The following is a 27,903-nucleotide window of genomic DNA, read 5'->3' on the forward strand; positions in this document are numbered from 1 at the left end:
ATCTGTTTGATTACAAAACTGCTGAGGTTAGCAGTAACTGCAGTAACTCCAGCCACTGCTCTACTTTACTGTGGTGTTAGGGGAGCGGGGGGAGAGCTTTGTAATAACCATTGACCTCTTTCTAAAAGAAGAGCAGTATGAAGGTATGCTACCAAAAAATCCCTTACATTTGTACAGTGTACCAGGCTTCCCAAAACATTTTCACATACATTAATTTAATTTGATGTGGAACAAGCATACAAAGCTGAGATAATGCTTCAGGATGTAATAACAAAGGGAAACCAACACATCTGGGTCATCTGAGCCTTCGAAGGCCCCTTGGCTTTTATAATTCAACAGATTTTCCATTCTGGTAACTGGAAGACTAACTTATAGGATACCTTTACGGATTAGGCACCTGGCTTGGCACATTATAAATAAAGATTTTTTTAAGTCCACCTGTGATCCTTTATATACCTCCTTAGGGTTGACAAAGAATTCATTTTTTTAAAAATCAGGTACATTCTTCCATAGTTTCATTATGATTAAAGGACCACTCTATACATCATCTTGATATCCATTATTTAATAATTATCAGCAATAGGTTTCATGATCTTAGTCTCATTACGGAACAGGTAACAATAAAGCAGTAAAGTTAGGACCATTTACAACTGACTAACATTAGCATGCTGAAGGCTGAAGAATAAGCTATTACCAGCAATTTTCACTGGCAAACACAGTCCAAAGTATTTAGATATCAAAGACTGTTATTAGATGAAGAACTTGGCATCACTGTTGGAAGCCACTTTCCAAAGCTAAGAATATTAAAGATCTTACCTATATATAAATTGGATCTGAATTCCACATTGTGGTCTCTCACTGCCATATCTTGTGCTTCTAAGAGAACCTTAAAGAAGGAAAAGAAAGGCATTCATATGGCTGACCTGAACTAAAACAGACTTAAATTTCTCATTTCTTATTGTTATCTCTGTGACTGCTAATCACATGCCTTCCTATTGCAGTCAATTTTAAAAAGAGAATATCAAATTATAACAGTACTAAGGAAAAGGGATCCAACAAGCTTTCCTTCCTCAGACAAGAACTGCAAATGCAAAGAACACAGTCCATCCTGCTAAGTTTTCAATGGAATGTGGAAGCTGTAAAGGAGGAGGTAACACTTGCAGCAGTACCCTTGGTAATGGGCATTGTGACTTTGAGCCATAGACTTGTCAAAAAGTTCAAGAAGCTCAAGGGCTAAATCGTATTGAAAATTCTTAAACTTTAGATCCAGAATAACCATTAACAACATCAGACAAGTAGAGAAAATCATACTTGAAAATTTCCTTTAAGAATTATTAAATTTGGGACTTCCCTGGTGGCGCAGTGGTTGGGAATCCGCCTGCCAATGCAGGGGACACGGGTTCAAGCCCTGGTCTGGGAAGATCCCACATGTCGTGAAGCAACGAAGCCCGTGGGCCATAACTACTGAGCCTGAGCTCTAGAGCCCACGAGCCACAACTACTGAGCCCATGTGCCACAACTCCTGAAGCCCACGCGCCCAGACCCCATGCTCTGCAACAAGAGAAGCCACCGCAATGAGAAGCCTGTGCACCGCAACGAAGAGTAGTCCCTGCTCACTGCAACTAGAGAAAGCCAGTGCACAGCAAGGAAGACCCAATGCAGCCAAAGATAAATAAATAAATTTATTTTTTTTAAAAAAGAATTATTAAATTTATACTCAAAGGATATTTTGAATTAACTTCCTCCAGAACACATTTTTTAAAATAGGACAATTGTTGTCAGAAATAACAGAAATCAGATCTTTTCCTCCTTTAAAGATGAAGAATGTAGTACAAAGCTGGGTACACAACAGATACTTAGTAACTGCATTCTGAATGGAAATAAATACACGCATTACAATAGAGCCTCTTAGAAGTCTGAATCCAACCACCTCAAATATTCACCCACTAAAAGATCTGACTTTATATGAAAATTAACTGAACTATAGGAAATAATGCTAATATCCCCACATGTCCTCAACTCAGCTTTCTGAAACAAAAACACTCATGTGCCTAGAATGAGTCAGCACAAATATCAACAGTCATGTGCACCTAGTGAATCAGCTACATTTAGAGATAGAAGTGTCTTTAGAGATCATCCAATCCAACCCCACCTAGTTTACAAATAAGAAAAATGGAACCAGACAAGTGTCTTGCCCAAAATCAGGACAGAAACTGTCAGAGAAAAGATAAGACTCCAACTCCCCTGAGTCCCAGTCCAGTGCTCTTTCCACTCAACTAGTTATAAAATCCCAACCTCTCAGTTGTGGAACTGACAAAAAAAAAATCTTTTAAAAAATTGATCAAGCCCCCAATCATTAAAAATAAGATGTATCACTTCACTTCACAGACAGACCATAAAATATAAATCACTATCTGGTGCAAATAAAAGCATCTCAGGAAAAAAAAAATACTTAAAGCACAGAACATTCCTAAGGTATAAGGACATTAATAAAACTGAGTCCCCTAAATCTGTATTATATAAACTATGCATTTACACTAGCGAATTCAGGATTTAGGCAAAGCTTACTCACACCTGCAAGCCAACTATTCGCTCCCTCCCCACCAATCTTAGTTTACCTCTTTAATTATCTGGGCCCCTTTTTTGTCACTGAATTCCAACTGAGCCAGAGCCTGGTCAATGGACATTCCTTGTATCTAGAATTAAAGGGTAACAGACAAGAGAAAATAAACAAATTAGTTTACAAAGTCAGCATTCCCTTTTCAGTGAAAAGTAAAAGTCTTACATAATCCAAATAACTTCTAAAATTAGCTGACTAGTTACATGTTAATTACATCTCAATAAAAGTGGGGGAAAACTTTTTTCATTAATAAAAATAGCTAACTAAACGCAGGCAAAAGAGAAGAAAACAAGTTTGAGAAGGGATGCCACCACCCTCTGTAGGTCAAAATCAAACTTAAAATTTTTAACCACTAAACCTGGATTACAATGTTTTCAATAATAATAAAAGAGAGCAGACATGACAGAGAAAGATCACAGGTTGGCAAGGATCACAGTAGGCACTAAAGGCATCTCCTTCTCCTATAGAAGAAATGTATTACAGGTGTATTTGCTGCTTTTGTCTTCTCTCGTATATAAATTTCATTTTCAAGGTAAAAAACTTAAAAATGCAACAGTTTTGAAATAGGTTGAATCAACTTTTACAGATACGTAAGTTTACTTCCTGGATTCTCTAACTATAGCCAGGTTCTTGATGCCTTTCTTCTAAAGTATCTATGTATCCAACATGATTTAGTTTGTCAGGAGGTAAAAATTAAGCAAAATCACCAATCTCTGAACTATCACTTTTGGATTACCAACGAAATGTCTAAAAATGTAATTATATTCCTCACTTTTTGGAAAAAACAGGGCAAGTTTTTTTGCTTTTTTCAAATCCTGGGGTAAAATTTATAGCTCCTTTCCCTATGTATTATATGGTAATAGTCATTTTAGCTTACCAATTTTGCCAAATACCACATCTTGTCTTTACTGTACTTTATTTGTCTTCGACAATGGTAGATTTCCTTACAAACAGGAAAAAAAATTAAGCAAGTTTATCAAAATGACAGTAAAACACTGTTAATAAAGTTTTTACTTTCTGTGCTTAATGAAAACGCTGCCATAAGAAATAAAAACATTATTAAGAATTTGGAAGTCTTCCCTGTGGCGCAGTGGTTAAGAATCCCCCTGCCAATGCAGGGGACACAGGTTCGAGCCCCGGTCCAGGAAGATCCCACATGCCGCGGAGCAACTAAGCCCGCGAGCCACAACTACTGAGCCCGTGTGCCACAACTACTGAAGCCCATGCACCTAGAGCCTGTGCTCCACAACAAGAGAAGCCACTGCAATGAGAAGCCCACGCGCCTAGAGCCCATGCCCCACAACAAGAGAAGCCACTGCAATGAGAAGCCTGCGCACTACATCAAAGAGTAGCCCCCGTTCACTGCAACTAGAGAAAGCCCATGTGCAGCAACGAAGACCCAAGGTAGCCAAAAATAAATAAATAAATTTATTTATTTATTTAAAAAAAAAAGAATTTGGAGACCCTTTTTCCCTATACAAAGTTATATTTTTCCAAATTCTCACTATGTTATAAAGATTACTAAGGGAAAAACAAACTGTAAAATGGCTAGTTTGTGACAAAATTTGCAACGCTTCTATAGAGAGGAATAGTAAAAGACTTAAACTAAAGTATTTTGAAAACATTTAGCTGGCCAGAAGAACAAAAGAAAAGGTACAAAAAGGTTTCTTGTTAGTGAGGAGAACAATGGCAAAATGGATAAAGTAACTTTTTTTTTTTTTTTTTTTTTTTTTTTTTGCGGTACGCGGGCCTCTCACTGCTGTGGCCTCTCCCGTTGCGGAGCACAGGCTCCGGACGCGCAGGCTCAGCGCCCATGGCTCACGGGCCCAGCCGCTCCGCGGCATGTGGGATCTTCCCAGACCGGGGAACGTACCCGTGTCCCCTGCATTGGCAGGCGGACTCTCAACCACTGCGCCACCAGGGAAGCCCCTAAAGTAACTATTTTCATAAGAAAACCAATATTGTAAGTGTTCGTTCAGTCAAGAGCACAGGTTCTAGAATCCGACTACCTGGGTTTGAATCCCAGCTCTACCATTTACCAACTACAGAACCCAAGCTACTTAACTTCTCTCTGCTTAAGTTTCTTTTTCTTTAAAATGAAGATAATAGTACCTAACACATAAAACTATAATAAGGATTAAATAAAGTTACCTATATAAAGTAAGTACTTTACAGTGTCTAGCAAATGGTAAGATCTTAGTAAATGTTAGCTTTTATTATCTTGTATTTATAGTGGTAGGTATATCCTACTGAATTTTTTAATCAATCATCCATTAAACAATTTATAGTTCACAAAGCACTTTTCAAGCCCATTATTTTATATGATCTAACTCTATGAGTTGGGAGAAAAAACATTTTATAAACCTTTTACAAAATGAAAATCAGAGAAATCAAGTGACTTGTCCAAGATAGCGAAGTTTGTAAGCTAGTGCCACCCAGGGAAGTATGTGAAGGGCTTAATACAATGTCTGGCAGGTGTATCTTTAAAGTTCCCCTCATGACTCTAAAACCCACATTCTTCCTACTATTATATCATAATGCCACTTTAAAAAAATTAGAAAACATTTTTCAAGGCAAATAAAAGCAGAGAAACCTCAAAACTTTCTAACATTCTGACTCCTGCTAGAAGTTTACAAATGCCTTAGGATTTACTCATTGCCCCATCTACTATTATTTAACTACATATTCCAAATGCTGAAGATCAGAATGAGATAGAATAGTAAATATTATCTGGCCTTCTTCTAAATAAGAGATAAAACTAATTTTTAAAATGTTTGCAGGTAGCGGATTGGAAAGCCTAAGGGACGCTGCAAATAAAGGCACAGTGTATCAACTATGTGGCTAGGTGAGCAAATTATTCCCTGTTAATAAGCAAGGTGTTTATAGACAGCATTAATAATTTAGTCATAACAGGTATAACTGTCACACCAAAATCAATTTACCAAATACTATTTAAAATCAGAAAATGTTAAGGTATTTTCCAAAAGTCTTAATTTGTCCCAGAAAAGGATTACTCCCTCAAACAAAATCTGTGCAAAATAGAGAATTAAATTAGGTTTCTCCAAAGTGCCTATATAAAATCTAACCAAATGTCTTCACACAGGCACTTATAGAAGTATATATGATGCAAAAGTTAATCAAAATAGTTTCAGTAAATTACAATATATAACAAATGATTTAATTGACACTGTTCTTCATTTGCTAGAGTTAGGTAGATGATCTACTGTTAACTATTTGAATTTTGCTATTTAGGATGTATCCTGAAGTGTGTTTAACATCCAAAAAGACTGGTACTTACAAAATACTTTGCTTTAGATTCTGGACCTGACAAATACTATTATGATTTCTTTATTTCCAGTTAAAGCCAAGTCCAAAGAGCTCAAGTAAGAAGTAAAGAAAGCTCATTAATTATAGAAAGTATATATATTTTTTAATTTTTACTTTATTTTTGGTTGCATTGGGTCCTTGTTGCTGTGCGTGGGCTTTCTCTAGTTGCGGCGAGAGGGGGCTACTCTTCGTTGTGGTGTGCAGGCTTCTCATTGCGGTGGCTTCTCTTGTTGCAGAGCACAGGCTCTAGGCGTGCGGGCTCAGTAGTTGAGGCGCATTGGATTAGTTCCTCCACGGCATGGGGGATCTTCCCAGACCAGGGCTTGAACCCATCTCCCCTGCATTGGCAGGTGGATTCTTAACCACTGTGCCACCAGGGAAGTCCCTAGAAAATATTTTATTTATGATATTTGTACAAATGTGTAAATTTTTGTAAATTTTGGTTAATTACAAAATGGAGTCAATGCTTAATAGCACAGATTCTATGACAAATCAAACTTTTAAGCTCTGATGGCATAATAAAATATGAAAGCTAACAACTCATTTGTTTAAGCTATTAAGATCTCTTTTTCTTCTTAGTTCCCAATCAGGTAGGAGGTCTTTAAATCAATAAATTAACTCCCCTAAATGAGAAAAAAAAACCCATAAAACTGTACTAATTCAGATTAATATCTAGATAGCAGCTGAATTTTAATAAAATACACGCCATCAAGTTCATATAAAAACTAAGCAAGTGGGCTTCCCTGGTGGCGCAGTGGTTGAGAGTCCGCCTGCCGATGCAGGGGACACGGGTTCGTGCCCCGGGTTGGGAAGATCCCACATGCCGCGGAGCGGCTGGGTCCGTGCGCCATGGCCGCTGAGCCTGCGCATCCGGAGCCTGTGCTCCGCAACAGGAGAGGCCACAGCAGTGAGAAGCCCGCGTACCACACACACAAAAAAAAAACCTAAGCAAGTGACATTACTTAGATTATATTGATTATCCAGTAGCCTTAAATCCCAAAGGACATTAAAAGATGTTTGCTAAACTGAATGATTTATAATTAACACAGTAATTCTACTTCTAAAGTACTTATCACAGTTCATTTTCTTAAAGATTCAAATGTTCCCACCTTGTTTATGCTATTATTACTTACTTATTAAACTTTTTAACAGATATGTATGTATCCCACAGAAAATTCATATTAAGCTAGAAATTTGTCTTTTATTTCAGACTAGAGCAATGTCTAGCAATTTGGAGAGGGCAAAGGGATTCTGAGCAACTAAAGATAAGTTAAAGTCTGGAAGGAATAAGGTATCTCTGGAAGGAATCCAATAATTAAATTCAAACCTTAGGTTCAAAGGTTTGTAAATTACAAAAAAAAAAAATAAGGATGAAAAACCTCACAACCAAGTGTGTCTATACTCAAGTATAAAACATTGGGGGCTTCCCTGGTGGTGCAGTGGTTGAGAGTCCGCCTGCCGATGCAGGGAACACGGGTTCGTGCTCCAGTCCGGGAAGATCCCACATGCCGCGGAGTGGCTGGGCCCGTGAGCCACGGCCGCTGAGCCTGTGTGTCCGGAGCCTGTGCTCCGCAACGGGAGAGGCCACAGCAGTGAGAGGCCCGCGTACCGCAAAAAAAAAAAAAAAAAAATTGGAAAATCATGCATATGATTTAAATATTGGCCAATGGCTTAAGCCATTCTTGCCAACCCCTCATGCTCCATTATCAAGCCTCTTGGAATCAAAAATCAGTCGAAACGTCTCAAGCTATTAGCTCAGTTTTAGAGTTAAGGTTCCTATCCAGGAGGTTAAGTCAAGGCAAATAAGTAAAACAAAGGCAATCATTTTAACTACAAAAAAGATAAATCTAGAACATTTTCTGTACCAATTAAAGGATCAAGCAAATTCCTGTATAATTTTTTTCTTTTCTTAACATGGAATAATAAATCACTGCTAGCCACATAAGAGCAAGAGTGCTTTATCAAAATCAAGAGATTAGTTCCACCCACAAACTTACAGCTGGTCTCCGAGGTTCTCCAGGCAGTTGTGGAGGATAAACAATTTTATTCTTCTTCTCCCATTTTCGAGATATTTCAAGAGAAGCACTTGTGTGAATATGTGATTGGGGTAAAACGCTGTGAGATGAAAAAAGCCTGTAAAGCAACAGACATTTAGAATCTTTTCCAAAGCTTATCTATCTTCTGAACCACATCAGCTCCATTTTGATGGAAACTATTTAAGGATCACGAGTGGAGACATTCTAGACATATTTGTTAACAAAGAATCGAGATTACATAAAATACCACAAAGAGTTAGTAGTTTACTGAAGGCTAAGAAGAGTGAAAAGTCAGTAACTCATGTAAGTCAAACAATAAACAGATATTAACCCAAGATTTTAATTGAGGTATAGCTGGTGTACAACATTATGTAAGTTTCAGGTGTACAGCATAGCAAGTCACAGTTTTTAGAGATTACATTCATTCACAGTTATTATAAAAGTTTGGCTATGTTCCCTGTGTTGTACAGTATATCCTTGGAGCTTATGTATTTTATACATAGTAGCTTGTACCTCTTAACCTTCTACTCCTGTTTTGCCCCTCACCCCTTCCCTCTTCCCACTGGTAACCATCAGCTTGTTCTCTACATTTCTGTTTCTTTTTTGTTATATACACCAGTTTATTTTATACTTTAGATTCTACATATAAGTGATATCATACAGTATTTGTCTTTCTCCGCCTGACTTATTTCACTAAGCAGAATACCAACCCAAGTCCATCCACGATGTTGCGAATGGCAGAATTTCATTCCTTTCTATGGTGGTCATGACTATTGATTCTCTACTGTAAGTCATCTCAGTCCTAAAATAGATTTAAAGACACAGAGGATCTCTGACATGATCTGTGGAATTCCTCAACTTTGTTGAATAATCAAGACAAATAACATCACTTTCTAATCCCTAAGAAATTAATGCATAAAGGTGGCTTCATTCGCCTCCTGATGTAAAAAGACACCACCCACCATCCATGAAGTAGTCTTTCTGCAAAAACAAACTCGAATTAATCAAGCCTCTAGATTCAATGCAGAAAATACAGAGACAGGGAAATCTGTTAAACAACACAAAGGGGATGCACTCAGCAAAATCCAAGCTGTACAAAACTCTACAAGACAAACAGCCCATTTTCTTCAACAAATAAATTACAAGGAGAAAAAAAAAGAGCTGAATAAAGAACCTACAGATTACGAGAATTAACAAAAGTCAGTTAATGGGTGGACTTTTAAAAAAAATTTTATTCAATGTATTTAAACTAAAAAACAAACAAAACAAACAAACAAAAAAACCCCAATTCACCCATTTCTCTCACCCCCAACCCACTGCCTCTTGCAATCACCAATCTGTTCTCCGTACCTAGGAGCCTGGTTTGGTTTTTGTTTTGTTTTGATTTTTAGATTCCACATATAAGAAATATCAAATGGTATTAGTGTTTCTCTGCCTGACTTATTTCACTTAACATAATACCCTCAAGGTCCATCCTTATTGTCACAAGTGGCAAGATTTCATTCTTTTTTACAGCTGATTAATATTCCTCTGTGTTTGTGTGTGTGGTGAGTGTGTGTGTGTTTATATATTTACATATATTTACAATTTCTTTAACTACTCATCCACTGATGGAAACTTAGGTTGTTTCCATACCTTGGCTATTGTAATGTAGCAATGGACATGAGTGTGCATATATCTCTCCAGATTAGTGTTTTTGTTCTTTTCAGAAGTGGAATTGCTAGATCACATGGTAGTTCATTTTTAGTTTTTTGAGGAACCTCCATACTGTTTTCCACAGTGGCTGCACCAATTTACATTCCCACCAACAGTGCACAACAGTCCCTTTTCTGCACATCCCTGCCAACACTTCTTATTTCCTATTTTTTTGATAATAGCCATTCTAACAGGTGTGAGGTGGTATCTCATTGTGGTCTGGATTTGCATTTCTCTGATGATTAATGATATGGAGTATCTTTTCATGTACCTATTGGTCAATGGCATGTCTTCTTGGCAAAATAGCTATTCAGATCTTCTCGTTTTTTAATTTGATTGTTTGGGGGTTTTTTGCTATTTACTTGTATGACTTTGTTGTATATTTTGGACATTAGCCCTTTATCAGATATATGACTTACAATTATTTTCTCCCATTCAGTAGGCTGCCTTTTCATTTTGTTGATGGTTTCCTGTGCTATGCAGAAGATTTTTAGTTTAATTAGGTCCTACTTGTTTACTTTTGCTTTTGCTTTTGGTGTCAGATTCAAAAAATCATTGCCAAGACCTATGTCAAGGAGCTTACTGCCTGCTTTCTTCTAGGAGTTTTATGGTTTCAGGTCTTACATTCAAGTCTTTAACCTATTTAGAGTTAATTTTGGAGTATGGGGTAGGATAGGATCAAATTTCATTCTTTGGCATGTGGCTGTCCAATTTTCCAAATACCATCTGTTAAAGAGACTGCCCTTTCCCCAACGTGTATTCTTGCTCTACTGTCATAAGTTAATTGACAACATATGTGTGGGATTATTTCTGGGCTCTATATTCTGTTCCACTGATCTATGTGTCTGATTTTATACCAATATCATACTGTTTTAATTACTATACCTTTGTAATAATAGTTTGAAATCAGGTAGCATGATGCCTCCAGCTTTGTTTTTCTTTAAGATTGCTTTGGCTATTGAGGTCTTTGGAGGTTCCACACAAGTTTTAAGCCGGTTTGTTCAGGCTTCCCTGTTGGCACAGTGGTTATGAATCTGCCTGCCAATGCAGGGGACATGGGTTCAAGGCCTGGTCTGGTAAGATCCCACATGCTGCAGGGCAACTAAGCCTCTGTGCCACAACTACTGAGCCGGTGTGCAACAAATACTGAAGCCTGTGCACCTAGAGCCTGTGCTCCGCAACAAGAGAAGCCACTGTAATGAGAAGCCCGCGCACTGCAATGAAGACCCAACGCAGCCAATAAATAAATAAAATTAAAAAAACACAAAACACTTTGTTCCATTTCTGTGAAAAATGCCATTGAAATTTTGATAGGAATTGCACTGAATCTGTAGATTGCTTTGAGTGGTATGGTCATTTTAACAATACTAATTCTTCCAATCCATGAACACAAAATATCTTTGCATTTATTTCTATCTTCTTCAATTTCTTTCATTAATGTCTTGTAGTTTTTAATATACAAGTCTTTCATCTCCTTGGTTAAATGTATTCCTAGGTATTCTATTCTCTTTGATGCAATTGTAAATGGGTTATTTGATTAATTTACCTATCTGACAGTTCATTATTAGTATAAAGAAACAAAAGATTTTTGTTTGATTTTGTATCTCACAACTTTACTGAATTTGTTTATTAGTTTTAATAGTTTTTTGGAGTCTTTAGGGTTTTCTTATCATGTCACCTGTAAATAGTGATAGTTTTACTTCTTCCTTTCCAATCTGGATACCTTTTATCTCTTTTTCTTGTCTAATTTCTGCAGCTAGAACTTCCAATACCATGTTGAATAAAAGTGGCGAGAGTGTACATCGTCGTCTTTGTTCCTGACCTTAGAGGAAACGTTTTCAGCCTTTCACCATTGAGTATGATGTTAGCTGTGGACTTGTCATATATGGCCTTTATTATGTTGAGGTATGTTCACTCAATACCTGCTTTGTTGAGAGTTTTTATCAAAAATGGATGTTGAATTTTGTCAAATGCTTTTCCTGCATGTCAATATTGAGATGATCATATGATTTTTATCCTTCATTGTGTTAACGTGGTGAATTGCACTGACTGGTTTGCAGATGTTGAACCATCCTTACATTTTTGGAACACAGCCCACTTGATCACGATGTATGATTCTTTTAATGTATTGGTGAATTCAGTTTGCTAAGAATTTGTTGAAGATTTTGCATACATGCTCATCAGGGATACTGCCTGTAACTTTTTGTGTGTGGCACCCTTGTCTGGTTTTGGTATCAGGAAAATGCTGGCCTCATAAAGTATGTTTGGAAGAATTCTACCCTCTTCTATCTTTTGGGAGAGTTTGAGAAAGACTGATTTTAATTCTTCTTTTAATGTTTGGTAGAATTCACCAGGGAAGCCATCTGGTCCTGGACTTTTGTTTGTTAGATAGCTTTTAATTATTCATTCAATCTCCTTGCTAGTGATCAGTCTGCTCAGATTTTCTATTTCATCATGATTCAGTCTTAGTAGGTTATATGTTTCTAGGAATTTCTCCATTTCTTCTAGGTTGTCCAATCTGTTGGCATATAATTATTCATAGTAGTCTCTTAAGATCCTTTGTATTTCTGTGGTATCACTGTCACACTCCTCTTTCATTTCTGATTTTATTTATTAGAGTCCTCTCTCTTTTTTCTTGTTGAGTCTAGCTAAAGGTTTGTCAGGTTTGGGGTTTCTTTTCTTTTTTTAATCTTTTCAAAGAATCAGCTCTTAGTTTTATTGATCTTTTCTATTGTGTTTTTAGTCTCTAGTTCATTTATTTCTGCTCTAACCTTTGTTATTTCCTTCCTTCTACTAACCTTGGGCTTCATTTCTTTTTTTTTTTTTTAACTATTTATTTATTTATTTATTTATTCATTTATTTATGGCTGTGTTGGGTCTTCGTTTCTGTGTGAGGGCTTTCTCTAGTTGCGGGAAGTGGGGGCCACTCCTCATCGCGGTGCGCGGGCCTCTCACTATTGCGGCCTCTCATTGCGGAGCACAGGCTCCAGGCGTGCAGGCTCAGTATTTGTGGCTCACGGGCCTAGTTGCTCCACGGCATGTGGGATCTTCCCAGACCAGGGCTCGAACCCGTGTCCCCTGCATTGGCAGGCAGACTCTCAACCAGTGCGCCACCAGGGAAGCCCCATTTCTTCTTCTAGTTCCTCGAGGTGTACAGTTAGGCTGTTTCTTCAGACTTTTCTTATTTCTTGAGGTAGACATTTATTGCTGTGACCTTCCCTCTTAGAACTGCTCTTGCTGCACTGCATAAATTCTGCTATGTTACATTTCCATTTTCATTTTCCTCAAGGTATTTTTTTATTTCTTCTTTGACCCACTGGTTATTCAGTAGCATACTGTTTAATCTCCTGAACTCACATCCTCCTACAGACACACTGAGTCTACAGCTACATGTGGAACGACTTCCTCTTAAAAAAAACTAAAGGCTGGCTGGGTAACAACTACGTATCAGGCAAACAAGAAGAAAATGACATCAAAGCAGGTAGGAAAGGTTGGCTCACAATCCTGTCATAAATCCCACCCCCAGTATGGCAACCCACACCTGGGAGGGAACTCAAAACCCAGAGCTTCTCCCTGAGAAACAAAGGGTTCAAACCCCACATCAGGAACTGCAACTTTTAAGACAGGCACTTCAGATGAACCCCCAAAACACCTAATTTTGAAAACCAATTGAGCTCATGGCCTGAGACCCACAAGATGGAGACAATCAGAGAAACACCTCTTAAAGAGTCACGCTCAGAAACTCACCTGCCCCAATGCCCAGCTCAGGGGCAGCTGATTGCACCCATACGTAAAGTAAAGGAGGCTCACCTGCTTACAGTAAAACCTCAGGCTTGGGGGACTTCCCTGGTGGCACAGTGGGTAAGACTCCACGCTCCCAATGCAGGGGGCCTGGGTTCGATACCTGGTCAGGGAACTAGACCACACATGTGTGCCACAACTAAGAGTTCACATGCCACAACTAAGGAGTTGGCAAGCCACAACTAAGGAGCCCTGGAGCCGCAATTAAGGAGCCCAGCAGCCACAACTAAGGAGCCCACGTGCTGCAACTAAGGAGCTAGTGAGCCACAACTAAGGAGCCCACAAGGAGCAACTAAAGAGCCCGCCTGCCACAACTAAGACCCTGTGCAACCAAATAAATAAATAAATATTTAAAAAAAAAGAAAAAAAACCCCTCAACCTGGGGACTTCCCTGGCAGTCCAGTGGTTAGGACTCCACACTCTCACTGCTGAGGGCCCAGGTTCAATCCCTGGTCGGGGAACTAAGATCCCACAAGCCATGTGGCACGGCCCAAAGCAAACAAACAAACAAACAAAAAAAACACCTCAGCCTGTGGATCAGGCATCCAATTTAACACACACATTTAGGAGCCTGCTGGAACACTCACTGTACGGGGATGGAGACCTAGTGGACGCCATCTTTGCCCTCTCCCTTTGCCGTGTTCCCTGCATTGGCAGGCAGATTCTTAACCACTGCGCCACCAGGGAAGAAGTCCCTAGGCGGTAACTCTTTATTGCCTGGCTCTGGAGGTCTGGGGAGCTTGCGCTCCTGGTCACATGGGACTGTAATAATAGGTGTCACCCAGAAAAGAGTTCATAACCCTGTTTGACACCATGATTTTTATGACTGCTCCTAGGGGACACTTCTACATCGCCTGACTCTGGTGACCAGTAGGGCTTACGCTTGTGGGCCCCCTAGGACTGTAACCAACAGAGAAAGAGTTCCTAAACAGCTGCCATCCCCAGGGCACAGCAAGAGGCAATAGACCTTTGAGGTCTGTCTTTCTGTGAAGGAGGCCTATTAGCTAATCATCACAACTGTGGCCTGGGGGCAGGCTTCTAATTAAACAACATATGGAGGGGCTGACTGTAATCCTTTATACACGACTGGTGCAGTATCTGCGGCTGACATCCAGAGGATGCCCATCACCTGGCCCTGATGGCCAAAGGGGCTTGTGTTCTGGGGTCTCATGGGACTTTGGCAATTAGGGAGGGATGGTTCTTGGCAGGCTACCATCCTCAGGAGACTGTGCAGACAGCAGACCAAGGCACACTCCCCATTCTTTCTGTGAAGGAGGCCACTCTGCCTGTCCTGGAGCTTTTGACTGAGTGGCAGGCCTCAAGTCTGGCACACATTTGGTGGCCTATGGAGCTGCTCTCAACAGTGCAGGCTGTAGACACCATCTTGGTGCTCTTTCTCTGCCTTGCTCCAGCTCACCAGTATCTCCCAAAAAAGAAGCTTATACACTCATCTGGACAGTGTATCCTGATTTTTGCAACTGCTGCCCAGGGGACAGATCATGTGGCTCTGGGGGCCAGCAGGGCTTACATTTGTGGCCCCCCAGAACTGAATATATCTGCATACTTATAAAGCTGCTGCCTGAGGGTCTAGCTTCCAGTCCGACTGAATCTAAGTGCTGAAATCCTCCTCTTTGGGACACTGTCTATTCTTGGCACATCCTCAACTACTGGGAGCTACTAATAACATAACAGGATGCTTGGACAAGCACAAAAGTTTGAGAGATGACCAAAAGCTGGGGCAGGGTTGAATAAAAAGTTTTATCTCTTACATGAGGCCACTCCTTTAAGACTGGGAGAAGTGGTTGTTTCTTCTACTGTATAGAAACCAACACAGAGAGTCAAGCAAAATAAAGAAACAGAGGAATATGTTCCAATTCAGTTAACAAGATAAAACCTCAGAAAAATATCTTAATGAAACAGAGATAAGTAATTTACCTGATAAAGAGTTCAAAGTAATGGTCATAAAGATGCTCACCGAACTGGGAAGACAAATGGATGAACACAGCAAAATCTTCAACAAAGAGATGAAAAATATAAGAAAATACCAAAGAGAAGTCACAGAGCTTAAGAATATAATAACTGAACTGAAAAATACACTAGAAGTGTTCAACAGCAGACTGGATAAAGCAGAAGAAAGAATCAGTCAACTTGAAGAAAAGGCAGTGGAACTTACCCAAGCAGAGCAGCAAAAAGAAAAAGAATGAAAAAATTTGACTATAGCTTAAGAGACTTATGGGGCAATATCAAACAGACTAACATCTGCATTACAGGGCTTCCAGAAAGAGAAAGAAAAGGGCAGAAATCTTACTTGAAAAAATAATGGCTGGGGAATTCCCTGGTGGTCCAGTGGTTGGGACTCCGGGTTATCGCTGCCAAGGGCCAGAGTTCGATCCCTGGTCAGGGAACTAAGATCCCGCATGGCCAAAATAAATAAATAAATAAATAAATAAATAAATAAATAAATAAATAAATAAATTACTATCCCTCTACTCTACCATTAAAACTCCTCTTAAGAATGGACTTGAGGACATGGGGTGGGAGGGGGAAGCTGGGGTGAAGTGAGAGTAGCATGGACATGTATACACTACCAAATGTAAAATAGTTAGCTAGTGGGAAGCAGCAGCAAAGTACAGTGAGGTCAGCTCAGTGCTCCGCGGATGACCTAGAGGGGTGGGACAGGGAGGATGGGAGGGAGGCTCAAGAGGGAGGGGATATGGGGACATATGTATGCATATGGCTGATTCACTTTGATGTACAACAGAAACTAACACAGTATTGTGAAGCAATTATACTCTAATAAAGACCTATTTTTTAAAAAAAAACTCCTCTTAAAAAAAAAAAAAAGAGGGAAAAAGAAATAATGGCCGAAAACTTCCCTAACTTGGGGAAGGAAACAGACATTAAGATCTAGGAAGCCCAGAAAGTTCCAAGTAAGATGAACCCAAAGAGACCCACACCAAGACACATTATAATTAAAATGTCAAAAGTTAGACAAAGAATATTAAAAGCAGCAAAAAAAAAACCAAACAGAAAGTCTTGTTACATACAAGGGAACCCCCATGAGCCTATCCACAGATTTTTCAGCACAAATTTTGCAGGCCAGAAGGGAGTGGCATAAAACATTCAAAGTGCTGAAAGAAAAAAAACTTCCAACCAAGAATACTCTACCTACAAAGTTATTCAGAATTGAAGGAGAAAGACAGTCTTCCAGACAAGCAAAAGCTTAAAAGTGTTCCTCACTACTAAACTGACCTTACAAGAAATAAGAAATGTTAAAAAGACTTCTTTAAGTGTGGACTACTATAATCTTAAAAGTACAAAAGTTATTTAACCATTGGAAATTTGAACATTAACTGGACATTTGATATTTTTTAATAATATACATGGTGAAATATTTATGGATGAAATACTATACTATCTGGGATTTGTTTCAAAATATGATGGGGAAGAGCAGGGGCTCTAGATAAAACAAGAAAACAAGATAGGCTATGAGTTAATAATTGTTGGAGTTGGGTGATGGGTTCATGAGGGTTCATCATACTGTCTACTTTTGTTTACATCTGGATATAGCCAAATAACAACAAACTCTGGTGTTTCCCTACTGCTCAGAATATAGTCTAAACTCCTTAACAAGACACAGAAGGCCTTCCACAATCTAACACCAGCCTGGCCATCTCAGCTTATTCACCTTAAAACCTAACCACACAAACATTCATTGTTCCCTGAACAAGCCACATTCTTTCGTATCTTTACACGTTTGCTCATGTTGTTTTCTCCTCCCTTATTATCTCCTAAATGAAATGCTTGTCCTGTTTTAAGTCCCAGCTCAAGTGTCACCTCAATGTGAACCTGATCCCTTCTCCAAGACAACCAATCCCCCCATTGCTTTAGTACTTTGTTCTTGCCAGCCGTAGAGCAATGAGTTGTACTACTCCTGAACTGTAAGGTGGCTGCAGAAGAATGAGTTCCTGTAGTAAGTGTATTGATTTGAGCATCTGGAGGGCAAGCATGACATCCTTTGTATTTTCGCACCGAAGACAATATCTGGCACATACATACTGAGTAAATATTTAACCCAGACTTAAATATTCAAAGTTGTTGTATACTGGCAGATTCTCACACAATACATGCAATTAGATTATATACTTGGCAGTCTTTTTTTAGTCCTCAAACCACTCGGGCTAAAGAATTTTAAAAATCGATTCTTCTAGTGGCTCACTTCTCCTACTCTACCTCAAGTTCACTGATCAGTGCCATCAAAATACCTAACAGAATCTGTACTTTTGCCATCCACATTTAGCTTGCACTATTTTAACTGAAAAGCACAAAACCAGAACATATGATGTAAGAGGACAGAACTGTCTAATAAAACTATAAGCCAGGTGATGAGGGCAGAGACTACAGAGTCAACTAGACCTGGGTCTAAATCCTAACTCTAATACTAGATGAATGGCCTTGGGGAAGTCACATAACTTTCTAGGCCTCAGTTTTCTCATCAGTAAATGAAGTAATATTTGTAATTACCTCATAGGCTTCTTCTTTTTTTTTTTGGCCACACCGCAAGGTATGCGGTATCTTAGTTCCCCAACCAGGGATAGAACCCACGCCCCTGCAGTAGAAGCACAGTCTTAACCACTGGACTACCAGGGAAGCCCCCCACATAGGCTTCTTAAGGAGCTCAAATGAGATACTTTAAGTAAAATACTTAACCTGACACATAATAGGGCTCAATAAATTTGAGATTATTACTTTTAGAATGAGAAGAATAGCTACTTCATTCTGTTGGTGGTATATAAATAATTAACAAACAACACCTTACAAAGTCTAGCACAAGATAAACACTGGTAGCTAGTATTAACTTTAAATTAGGCCCTCTGAACAGTTCATGTCTCCTGTTCTCAAAAAAAAATAAACAGTTTGAACTGTTTGAGTTGTGTAAACTTCATATTACACAATTTCAAACCTTCTTCTCATGTTTATAATCATGATCATTTGTTTCTATGAAGTTTTAATTCGTGGGTGCACTAAGTTTGTCAATTTCTTTATCTATGAGAAGAGGAATTGGTGTACTTCATCTCCAGGGTCTCTCCAAACCTTAATTCTTCTTTCATCTCATGGATGACAGCAGGATTACAGAAATATGAATGCTTTGGCTTCTATTTAACTCTTCAGTGAAGCCACTACTATACTAAACAGTCTGAAAGACTGCTTGAGGGTGAGGCCCATGCCTTCTATATCCCCCATATCTAGCATAGTTTTTGATACTCCTCAAATCCTCAATACACATTCAGTGAATTAAATATAATGGCTAATAAATTAAACACATTATGAATTAATAATGACAAAGCTTTTTGAATGCCTACAATACTTTCAGGGCTCAAATGCTTCATAAAATGAATTATCAACCAAATACTAAACAACTGTAATCAAATCAAAGTAAAATATGATTACAAACGGGGTCTTTAATTCATAAGTGTACTAAATCAAAAAGTTGTATGCGCCCTCTCCTGGCCAACTATTGGAATAACACTAAGTTAAAGCAGGAAACGAAGCGCTCATAAAGTACAATTGAAAATAAAATTAATTCAAAATTTAAGGCTTTTTTTTTTTTTTTTGCCATGCCACTCGTCTTGCAGGATCTTAGCTCCCTGACCAGGGGTTGAACCCAGGCCACGGCAGTGAAATCACTGAGTCCTAACCACTGGACCGCCCGGGAATTCCCAAAACTTAAGGCTTTTATGATACCACTTTATGTAAGAAAGCCTGTGAAGAGTCACTAAAGAAAACAAATTCAAGAAAAGGAAGTTGGGGGACTTCCCTGGTGACACAGTGGTTAAGAATCAGCCTGCCCCATCATCAAAAAATCTACAAACAAGAAATGCTGGAGAGGGTGTGGAGAAAAGGGAACCCTCTTGCACTGTTGGTGGGAATGTAAATTGATACAGCCACTATGGAGAACAGTATGGAGGTTCCTTAAAAAACTAAAAATAGCACTACCATGTGACCCAGCAATCCCACTACTGGGCATATACCCTGAGAAAACCATAATTCAAAAAGAGTCATGTGGGCTTCCCTGGTGGCACAGTGGTTCAGAGTCCGCCTGCCGATGCAGGAGATACGGGTTTGTGCCCCAGTCAAGTAGGATCCCACATGCCGCGGAGCGGCTGGGCCCGTGAGCCATGGCTGCTGAGCCTGCGCGTCCGGAGCCTGTGCTCCGCAACGGGAGAGGCCGCAACAGTGAGAGGCCCGCGTAACGCAAAAAAAAAAAAAAAAGGTTCTGAAGAACCTAGGGGCAGGACAGGAATAAAGACGCAGACATAGAGAATGGACATGAGGACATGACGATGGGGAAGGGTAAGCTGGGACGAAGTGAGAGAGTGGCATGGACATATATACACTACCAAATGTAAAACAGATAGCTAGTGGGAAGCAGCCACATAGCACAGGGAGATCAGCTCGGTGCTTTGTGATCACCTAGAGGGGTGGGATGGGGAGGGTGGGAGGGAGACGCAAGAGGGAGGAGATATGGGGATGTATGTATATGTATAACTGATTCTCTTTGTTATAAAGCAGAAACTAACACACCATTGTAAAGCAATTATACTCCAATAAAGATGTTAAAATAATTAATTAATTTTTTTAAAAAAAAAGAATCCTCCTGCCAATGCAGGGGACACGAGTTCGAGCTCTGGTCCAGGAAGATCCCACATGCCATGGAGCCCGTGCACCACAACTACTAGAGAATGCGCTCTAGAGCCCACGAGCCACAGCTACTCAGCCCACGTGCAACAGCTACTGAAGCCCACACACCTAGAGCCCACGCGCCACAAGAGAAGCCACCGCAATGAGAAGCCTGCGCACCGCAACGAAGAGTAGCCCCTGCTCACCACAACTAGAGAAAGCCGTGGGCAGCAATGAAGACCCAATGCGGCCATAAATAAATAAATTTATAAAGAAAAGGAAGTTGGAATTAACAAATGATAGCATGGCTTATTACTAGAATCCATTTTCTTCTGTAAAATTTCTTCCAACAAATATTAGATTTTAACTCTGCCTAGAGCTCTAGCTAGTTTACTGTTAGCATTCTAAAGAATGAAAATAAATTAAAATCTTAAAAAAAAAAAAACGAAAAACAGAAAAGAAACCCAAAAGGCAACCAGGATCAACTTTTATCATTTTGAAACTCAAATATCACTACTGGTATTTACTATACCCTTTCATTTACTAGGAAACCCAAATCCCTTTAGCTTCACTGCATCTCCGTAAACTGGGTGAAGGAAGGTAGGCATGAACCACCACTCCAGAGCGCTTGTACATGAAACACACACAGGTTCCCACAGTACGGTGAGATTGCCTGAGCTCAAGCAGAAAGTGAATGGTATGCTGGAACTAGCATATGAATTTCCCTTCTCTCATGATTCTGGTGTTTTCTATCTACCAATACTTGAGGATTAAGTTTAAGTACCACGTTTCAAATCCTGCCCATAGTCATTAGGCATTGAAGAGTAGCAGATACCAGCCAAATTTTAGGATTAAGAGTTAACTCGGATAAGACAGAGTATCTGAAACTTTCTCATGTCACAATTTGACAGAATACTTCCTCTTTGTTACTCAAAGTTTACTTTGAAATTTAGTACAAGGTATACTCAAGTCCCAAGTGAAGATAATACTGGCCTCTGGCTCAATCTTAAGAAACTCATGTTATTAGATGCATCAAGGAAAAAGTGCTTTGTTCCAAATTTACTTCAGATAACATTAATCCCACACTTGTGGCTGAATAAAAGAACATCCTCCCTCTTGCCTCCATTAAAATCTAAAATAAAAAGCTGAAGTGATATGTATATTCTCATAACTCAGTATAATTTTAGTACTTTGTGAAAGTCAAGGACAATCAAACAAGGCAACAAGAATTTAGCAAACAAAAAAAGTGAAATCCCAGCAACTATGGACCATGGTAAGTTCAGAGTTTTTCGACCTCGGCATTACTGACATTTTAAGCAGGTCACTCTTTGTTGTGAGGGCTCTCCTTTGTCATAAGGATGCTTAGTGGCATCCCTCACCTCCACCTACTAGATGCCAGCAGCACCCCCTGCCTTGCGACAATCTTGCAGCGCCTCCAAATGTTGCCAAATGTCTCCTGGAGGGAGGTGAGAGGCAAAACTGCTCCCAATTGGAAGTCACTATTAGCTAAAGCAGCATTAAAACAAACAAACAAACAAAAACAAAACGACAGTGCTAGTTTTTGCAGACTAGGGAGCATGACCTCTCTGTTCCAAAAGTTTCCAGTTATCATGCCATACACATGTGGATGGTTAGTAAGTCAGATTTTCTCACTGTGTAAAGCAATAATGACTGAATGCCTAAATTTTACATTCTTATTCATAAGAATAAGTGGGCCCTTAAGGCTGCCTGGCATTCCTACTGTATTTCTCTAGTCCATTTACTCTCCTAGCCCCTGTAGACAAAGTTCCTACCTCTTCCTTGCTAGTTAAACCTCCCATATCTCCTCCCTCATCCTCAGTCTCAGCTGAAAATTGTGCTTATTCGCTGAGAAAATTGAACAATCAAAAGAGAACTTCCAGGGGACTTCCCTCAGTTAAGACTCTGAGCTCCCAATGAAGGGGGCTGGGGTTCAATTCCTGGTCAGGGAACTAGATCCCACATGCATGCCACCACTAAGGAGCTGGCAAGCTGCTACTAAGGAGCCCGTGAGCTGCAACTAAGGAGACTGCCGGCCACAAGAAGCAGGTGAGCCACAACTAAGAAGCCCGCCTGACGCAACTAAGACCCAGTGCAACTAAATAAATTAAATTAATTAATTAATTGTTGCTTTAAAAAAAGAAGAAGAGAACTTCCACAAGCTCCCACCACCTAATCTATATACCCACCAGCATCCATAGCCATACACACTTACTATCTTCATTTGTTACTATGAATGCAAGTCTATGCCCTAATCAGGACCAATCTCATCCCTTGCTCCCTAGATCCCATTTCTTCCCATCTACTCAAGGGCACTGCTTCGGCAATTCTTTCTTCCCCCTTTAAATCATCAATTTTTCTTCTCTATTGGAACACTACCATCAGCAAACAAATATACTCTAATATCTCCCAACTTAACTGTCCCCTGACCAACTCCCTCTAGCTACTGCTGCAAAATTCCTTGATTGAGTTACCTCAACTCCCTGTCTCTAATTCCAGCCCTCCCATTCATCCTTAACCCTCTCCCATCATTCCATCAAAACTGCTTTATCAAGGTCATCGAAGATATCTGTGTTGTAAAATCCAGTGGACAATTCTCAGTCCTCATCTGAGAATGATCTAAGTATCCCTGGTAAAAGGGCTCTCTGACTACCCAACAATTCCAGTGTTGGAGGGTGGTTCCTCACACCACCACTAAGCAACGCTCTGACACCAGCTGGGTGTCCTACAATTAAATTCAATTCTGACACTCTCTACCTAGGGACAGCATCACATTAAGGGCTCTGTCCCACAAGACCACCCTCCACTTCAGATGCCAATTACAAGCTCAGGTTGTTACATGTGCTTCTGACCAACTGGCTATAAATCAAGAGGTTCTCATGATGCCCTTCTTGGGTTTGATTAATTTGCTTCACCAGCTCACAAAATTCAGGAAACCCATTTACTCACTAGATTACTGATTTTTTATGAAAAACAGTAAAAGATATGAATCAAAAGCCAAATGAGGAGATACATAGGGCAAAGTCCCAAACAAAGGAGCTTCTGTCTTCGTGAAACTTGGGGCCCAGCACAGTGACGTAGAAACATTCTGGTTCCCCACTCAGAAGCTCTCTGAACCCCCTCCTTTTGGCTTTTTATGGAGGCTGCATTACATAGGCAGGATTAACTAACTCATTGGCCTTTGGTAACTGATTCAAGCTCCAGTCCTTCTCCCCTCCCTGGAAACCAGGAGGTGGTGGGACTAAAAGTTCCACCCCTCTGTTCATGGTTGGTTCCCCTAGCAACCAACCCCCATCCTTAGGTGCTTCCCCAAATTCACCTCATTAGCATAAACCTAGTTGTGGTGGAAAGGGGCCATGTCAGGAATAACAAGACACCCATTTCACTTTATGGCTCTGAAGCCATAAACTGAGGACAAGAGAACAAATATGATGACAAAAGAAGCTCTCATAACCCTATGGCTCAGGAAGTTCCAAGGGTTTTGGGAGCTGTGAGCCAGAACCATGGACAAAGACAAAATATACATGAGAAATGTATTTTGGCCTATTTGTCATAAATCATAATATCACATCTCTTAATATCACCTGCTCTTCCTTGAGGCACTTTCTTTACCTGAGTTCCAGGACACTACACACTCTGTGTTTTCCTCTCACCTCTCTAGACACTTCTCTAGTCTCCTTTGTTTTGTCCTCCTCAACCTGATCTGTAAATGTTGGCTGCCTCAGGTAGGAATCAATCCTTGGACTCTTGTGCTTTCTATCTACTCTCATAGTGAAGTCAACCAGACTCATGGCTTTAAATACTGTTCATACACCGATGGCTCCCAAACCCACAGGCCTTCTATGAACTCCAAACTCATATATCCAATTGCGTCCTCACATCTCTACCTGTATGCTTACCGGCTACCTCACACTTCACAAGCCCCAAATCGAGCTCCTGATGGTCTCCCCAACTTGCTCCTCTGGAAGTCTTCCTATCTCAGCAAATGGTGACTCCACACTTCCATCTGCTCAGGTCATAAACCCTGGTGTCACCCTTCTTTCTCACACCCCACCACATCCAATTCAACAGGTCCTGTCAGCTGCTGTTAATGCACTGCCAGAATCCAACAATTCACCCACCTTCACAGCCACCCTAATCCAAGCCACCATAATCTCAAACTTGAAATATCCAATGGTCTCTACTTCTATCCTTGCTCCTCATCCCCACTCTGGTCTGTTCTGAACACACAAAGAGCCACCACCCATAAACATAAGTCCGATCATATCACTCTTATACTGAAAACCCACCAATGGTTTCCCATCTCACTAAGAATAAAAACCAAAGTACTTACAATGATCCATAAGGCTCTACATGATCTCCTATTCCTTCTTCTGACCTCATCTCCTACTATGATCTTCCCTCCTCACTCACTGCTTTTGACCATACTAGGTATGTTCCCTCCTCAGGGCCTTTGCACTTATGTTCCATCTCTCTAGAATGGTGTTCACCCAGATGCTGGCATGCCTTGACAGCCTGCTCCCTGGTTTCTTTCAGATCTTTACGCAAATGCTACCTTTTTTTTTTTTTGCGGTACGCGGGCCTCTCACTGCTCTGGCCTCCCCGTTGCGGAGCACAGGCTCCAGACACGCAGGCTCAGCGGCCATGGCTCACGGGCCCAGCCACTCCCCGGCATGTGGGATCTTCCCAGACCGGGGCACAAACCCGTGTCCCCTGCATCGGCAGGCGGACTCTCAACCACTGCGCCACCAGGGAAGCCCTACGCAAATGCTATCTTAATGAGGCCTTTCCTATTAAAACTGCAACCTCCCTCTTGTATACACACACTTCCTATTCCCATTCTCTGCTCTCATTTTCTCCTAAGCAGTTGTCACTATCTAATATACTCTGTATTTTACTTATTATTTGCCTCCCTCACTAGACTGTGCACTCCATGAGAGCAATGATTATGTTCTTTGTTCACTACAAAATTCCTAGTGCTAGAATAGCCTGGCACACAGCAGGCACTACATACATATTTGTAGAATGAATTAGAGAATACAGGGGACAGCCAGGTAATATAAATAAGAGGGCTGGGTATAGGTACCTATGTAAAAATTTCACACCTGGTTGGAAAATGAGGAAAACTGAAGAATATACATCCCATCTAAAGAGTGGTACACTCTTCTGCTCTAGAAAATTGCTGCCATGCTTTGCAATGCAAAATAGAATCTAGAAACCTAGATTTTCATGAGCAAGCTACTACTTTTTAAACACTGATTGAAAAAGAAGGTTTTAAACACAATATAACATACAGACAAAACATATCTGTAGGCTTGATTCATCAGACAGATCTCCAATCTGTAACCTCTCGGGGTAAGCTAGCACAGCCCCAAAGCGGCTAGCCGCATAGCACAGGGAGATCAGCTCGGTGCTTTGTGACCGCCTGGAGGGGTGGGATAGGGAGGGTGGGAGGGAGGGAGACCCAAGAGGGAAGAGGTATGGGAACATATGTCTATGTATAGCTAATTCACTTTGTTATAAAGCAGAAACTAACACACCATTGTGGGGCAATTATACTCCAATAAATATGTAAAAAAGTAAAAAATAAAAAATAAAAAATAAAATAATGTCAAGAAAAAAGAAGTTTCATTCTTCCCTGCCCCCATGTTACTCTTCTTTTTCATGATATAGCACATATTTATTCATTTGTTTTTATTTTTATTTATACTTATATACTTTGGGGAGTTTGGCCCACCATAGAGGGGATGAGAACAAATTTAAAAAGTCACAATTCTCAGTAGAACAATTTTTAAAAAGAATCTGAGAATAAATTAGAAAGTTTATAAATATATTCTTGTTCAACTTCCTAGTTCACAGATCTAACACCTTCCCTCAGAAAAGCTAGTGGAAGCCTCTGGTGTCAATAATCATGTGAAAATAAGGCATTAAATCTTTCAGATCACTACTGTATCATTCAGAACAATAACAGTCATATTCTAGTGAGTAACTAACTGCATGGGTATATAGAGCTTCTAAAGCCCTCATTTTGTCCTAAGGAATACTTAAAAGAATTTGTATAATCAGCATATAAACTATTCTATTACATAAAGCTGGAAATCTGTACCTATACTTAATTTGCCATAAGGGTTCCTTCTTGGCACTGGAGTGGAAAAACCTGAATCTCATTTCTGGCAATCTCTCAGACTACAACTTGCATCTGTTCAGGCTGACTGATGGTTCAACTTACACTTACTGACCAAGTAATAAGGATAGGGTACTACAGGTACTATTCTAGGTGATGGGAATGCAAAGAGACATAAAACCTATTTCCAGCCCTCAAGTGACTTAAAATTCAGTTAGAGAGATAAAGGATTAACCATAATGTGCAACAGGCTTAAAATGTCAGAAGAAGTCACAGGAGGGCTGGGGTAATCAGGATGGCTTTAAGGAGTTGGGACTTGAGCTGAGTGTTGAACAAAGTATGGACTTCCACATTCAGAAACCTGGTAAAAGAGCACTCCAGGTTAAAGGCATAGCAAAAGTAAAGGTGTGATTTACAGGGCATCTTTCTGAAAAAAAAAAAGACCTGAAGATGATACAATAGACCTCTTTTGAAAGAGAATATAGTGGGCTGGATGGTGGCCCCAAAGATATGTGCACATCCTTACTCCCAGAATCTGTGAATAATACATTCTATAGAAAAGGAGGTAATTAAGTTAGGGATCTTGAGAGGAGGAGCTTATCCTGGATTATCTTGTTTGGCCCTAAATGTAATTCTGTTTTTCTTAATGAGAAAGATGCAGAAAAAGTTTTGAAGCAGAAAAAAGGAGGGAAAGGTGAGGTAAAGACAGAGAGAAGCCAGAAGAGGCAAGGAATGGATTCTCCCCTATAGCCTCCAGAGGGAGTACAGCCCTACTGACACCTTGATTTTGGATTTCTGGCCTCCAGAACTGTGGGAGAATAAATTTCATTTGTTTTAAGTCACCCAGTTTGGGGTGATTTCTTACAGCAGCGCTAAGAAGCTAATACAGAAACCTTTCATATCCATGAGTTAGACTTGAAGGAGATACAAACTCTAACTGAAAGAAGAGTCTTGAGAGTGCTTTCAAAGGAATAAAGTGTCACATAAACAAGAGACTCACTAAACAAACATAAATATTATGGAATTGAAAATGTCCATCTATAAGGTCTCCTTGTTTTAGTGCATGGCCATTTTAGGGCTTATTGTCAAGCCTCAATAATGGTCAATTTTTCTTTTTTCAAAAGTAAATGTCAGGGAACTTGCCTGGTGGTGCAATGGTTAAAAATCTGCCTGCCAATGCAGGGGACACAGGTTCGATCCCTGGCCCAGGAAGATCCCACAAGCCACAGAGCAACTAAGCCCGTGTGCCACAACTACTGAGGCCGTGCTCTAGAGCCCACAAGCCACAACTACTGAGCCCACACGCCACAACTACTGAAGCCCGCGCACCTAGAGCCTATGCTCCACAACAAGAGAAGCCACAGCAATGAGAAGCCTGCACACCGCAACAAAGAGTAGCCCCTGCTCGCCACAACTAGAGAAAGCCCGGGCACAGCAACGAAGACCCAGTGCAGCCAAAAATAAACTAAAAAAAAAAAAAGTAAATGTCAGGGAATTCCTTGGCGGTACAGTGTTTAGGATTCTATGCTTCCACTGCAGGGAGCACAGGTTCAGTTTCTGGTCGGGAATCTAAGATCCCACAAGGCACACAGCACAGTCCA

At 40.1% G+C, this 27,903-nt stretch overlaps 1 protein-coding gene across 3 annotated transcripts in view; it reads right to left on the reverse strand.

Annotated features, from left to right (window-relative positions):
* The window catches only part of MRPL22 (mitochondrial ribosomal protein L22), a 37,375-nt gene that overhangs the window by 5,824 nt on the left and 3,648 nt on the right, over window positions 1–27,903 (reverse strand). Inside the window, exons 3-7 of one of the 3 annotated variants that reach the window (XM_082622530.1) lie at window positions 8,694–8,785; window positions 7,945–8,080; window positions 3,498–3,563; window positions 2,619–2,696; window positions 817–886 (exon numbers count right to left, since the gene is read on the reverse strand). In XM_082622530.1, the coding sequence (XP_082478656.1) occupies window positions 817–886; window positions 2,619–2,696; window positions 3,498–3,518 (169 nt within the window). In that variant the 5' untranslated portion in view covers window positions 3,519–3,563; window positions 7,945–8,080; window positions 8,694–8,785. The remainder of the gene's footprint in view (window positions 1–816; window positions 887–2,618; window positions 2,697–3,497; window positions 3,564–7,944; window positions 8,081–8,693; window positions 8,786–27,903) is intronic. The other 2 variants (XM_082622529.1, XM_082622528.1) reach the window with 2 other exon arrangements.

Source organism: Mesoplodon mirus, assembly GCF_964341445.2.
Source record: "Mesoplodon mirus genome assembly, chromosome: 5".
NCBI classification, from domain to species: Eukaryota; Metazoa; Chordata; class Mammalia; order Artiodactyla; family Ziphiidae; genus Mesoplodon; species Mesoplodon mirus.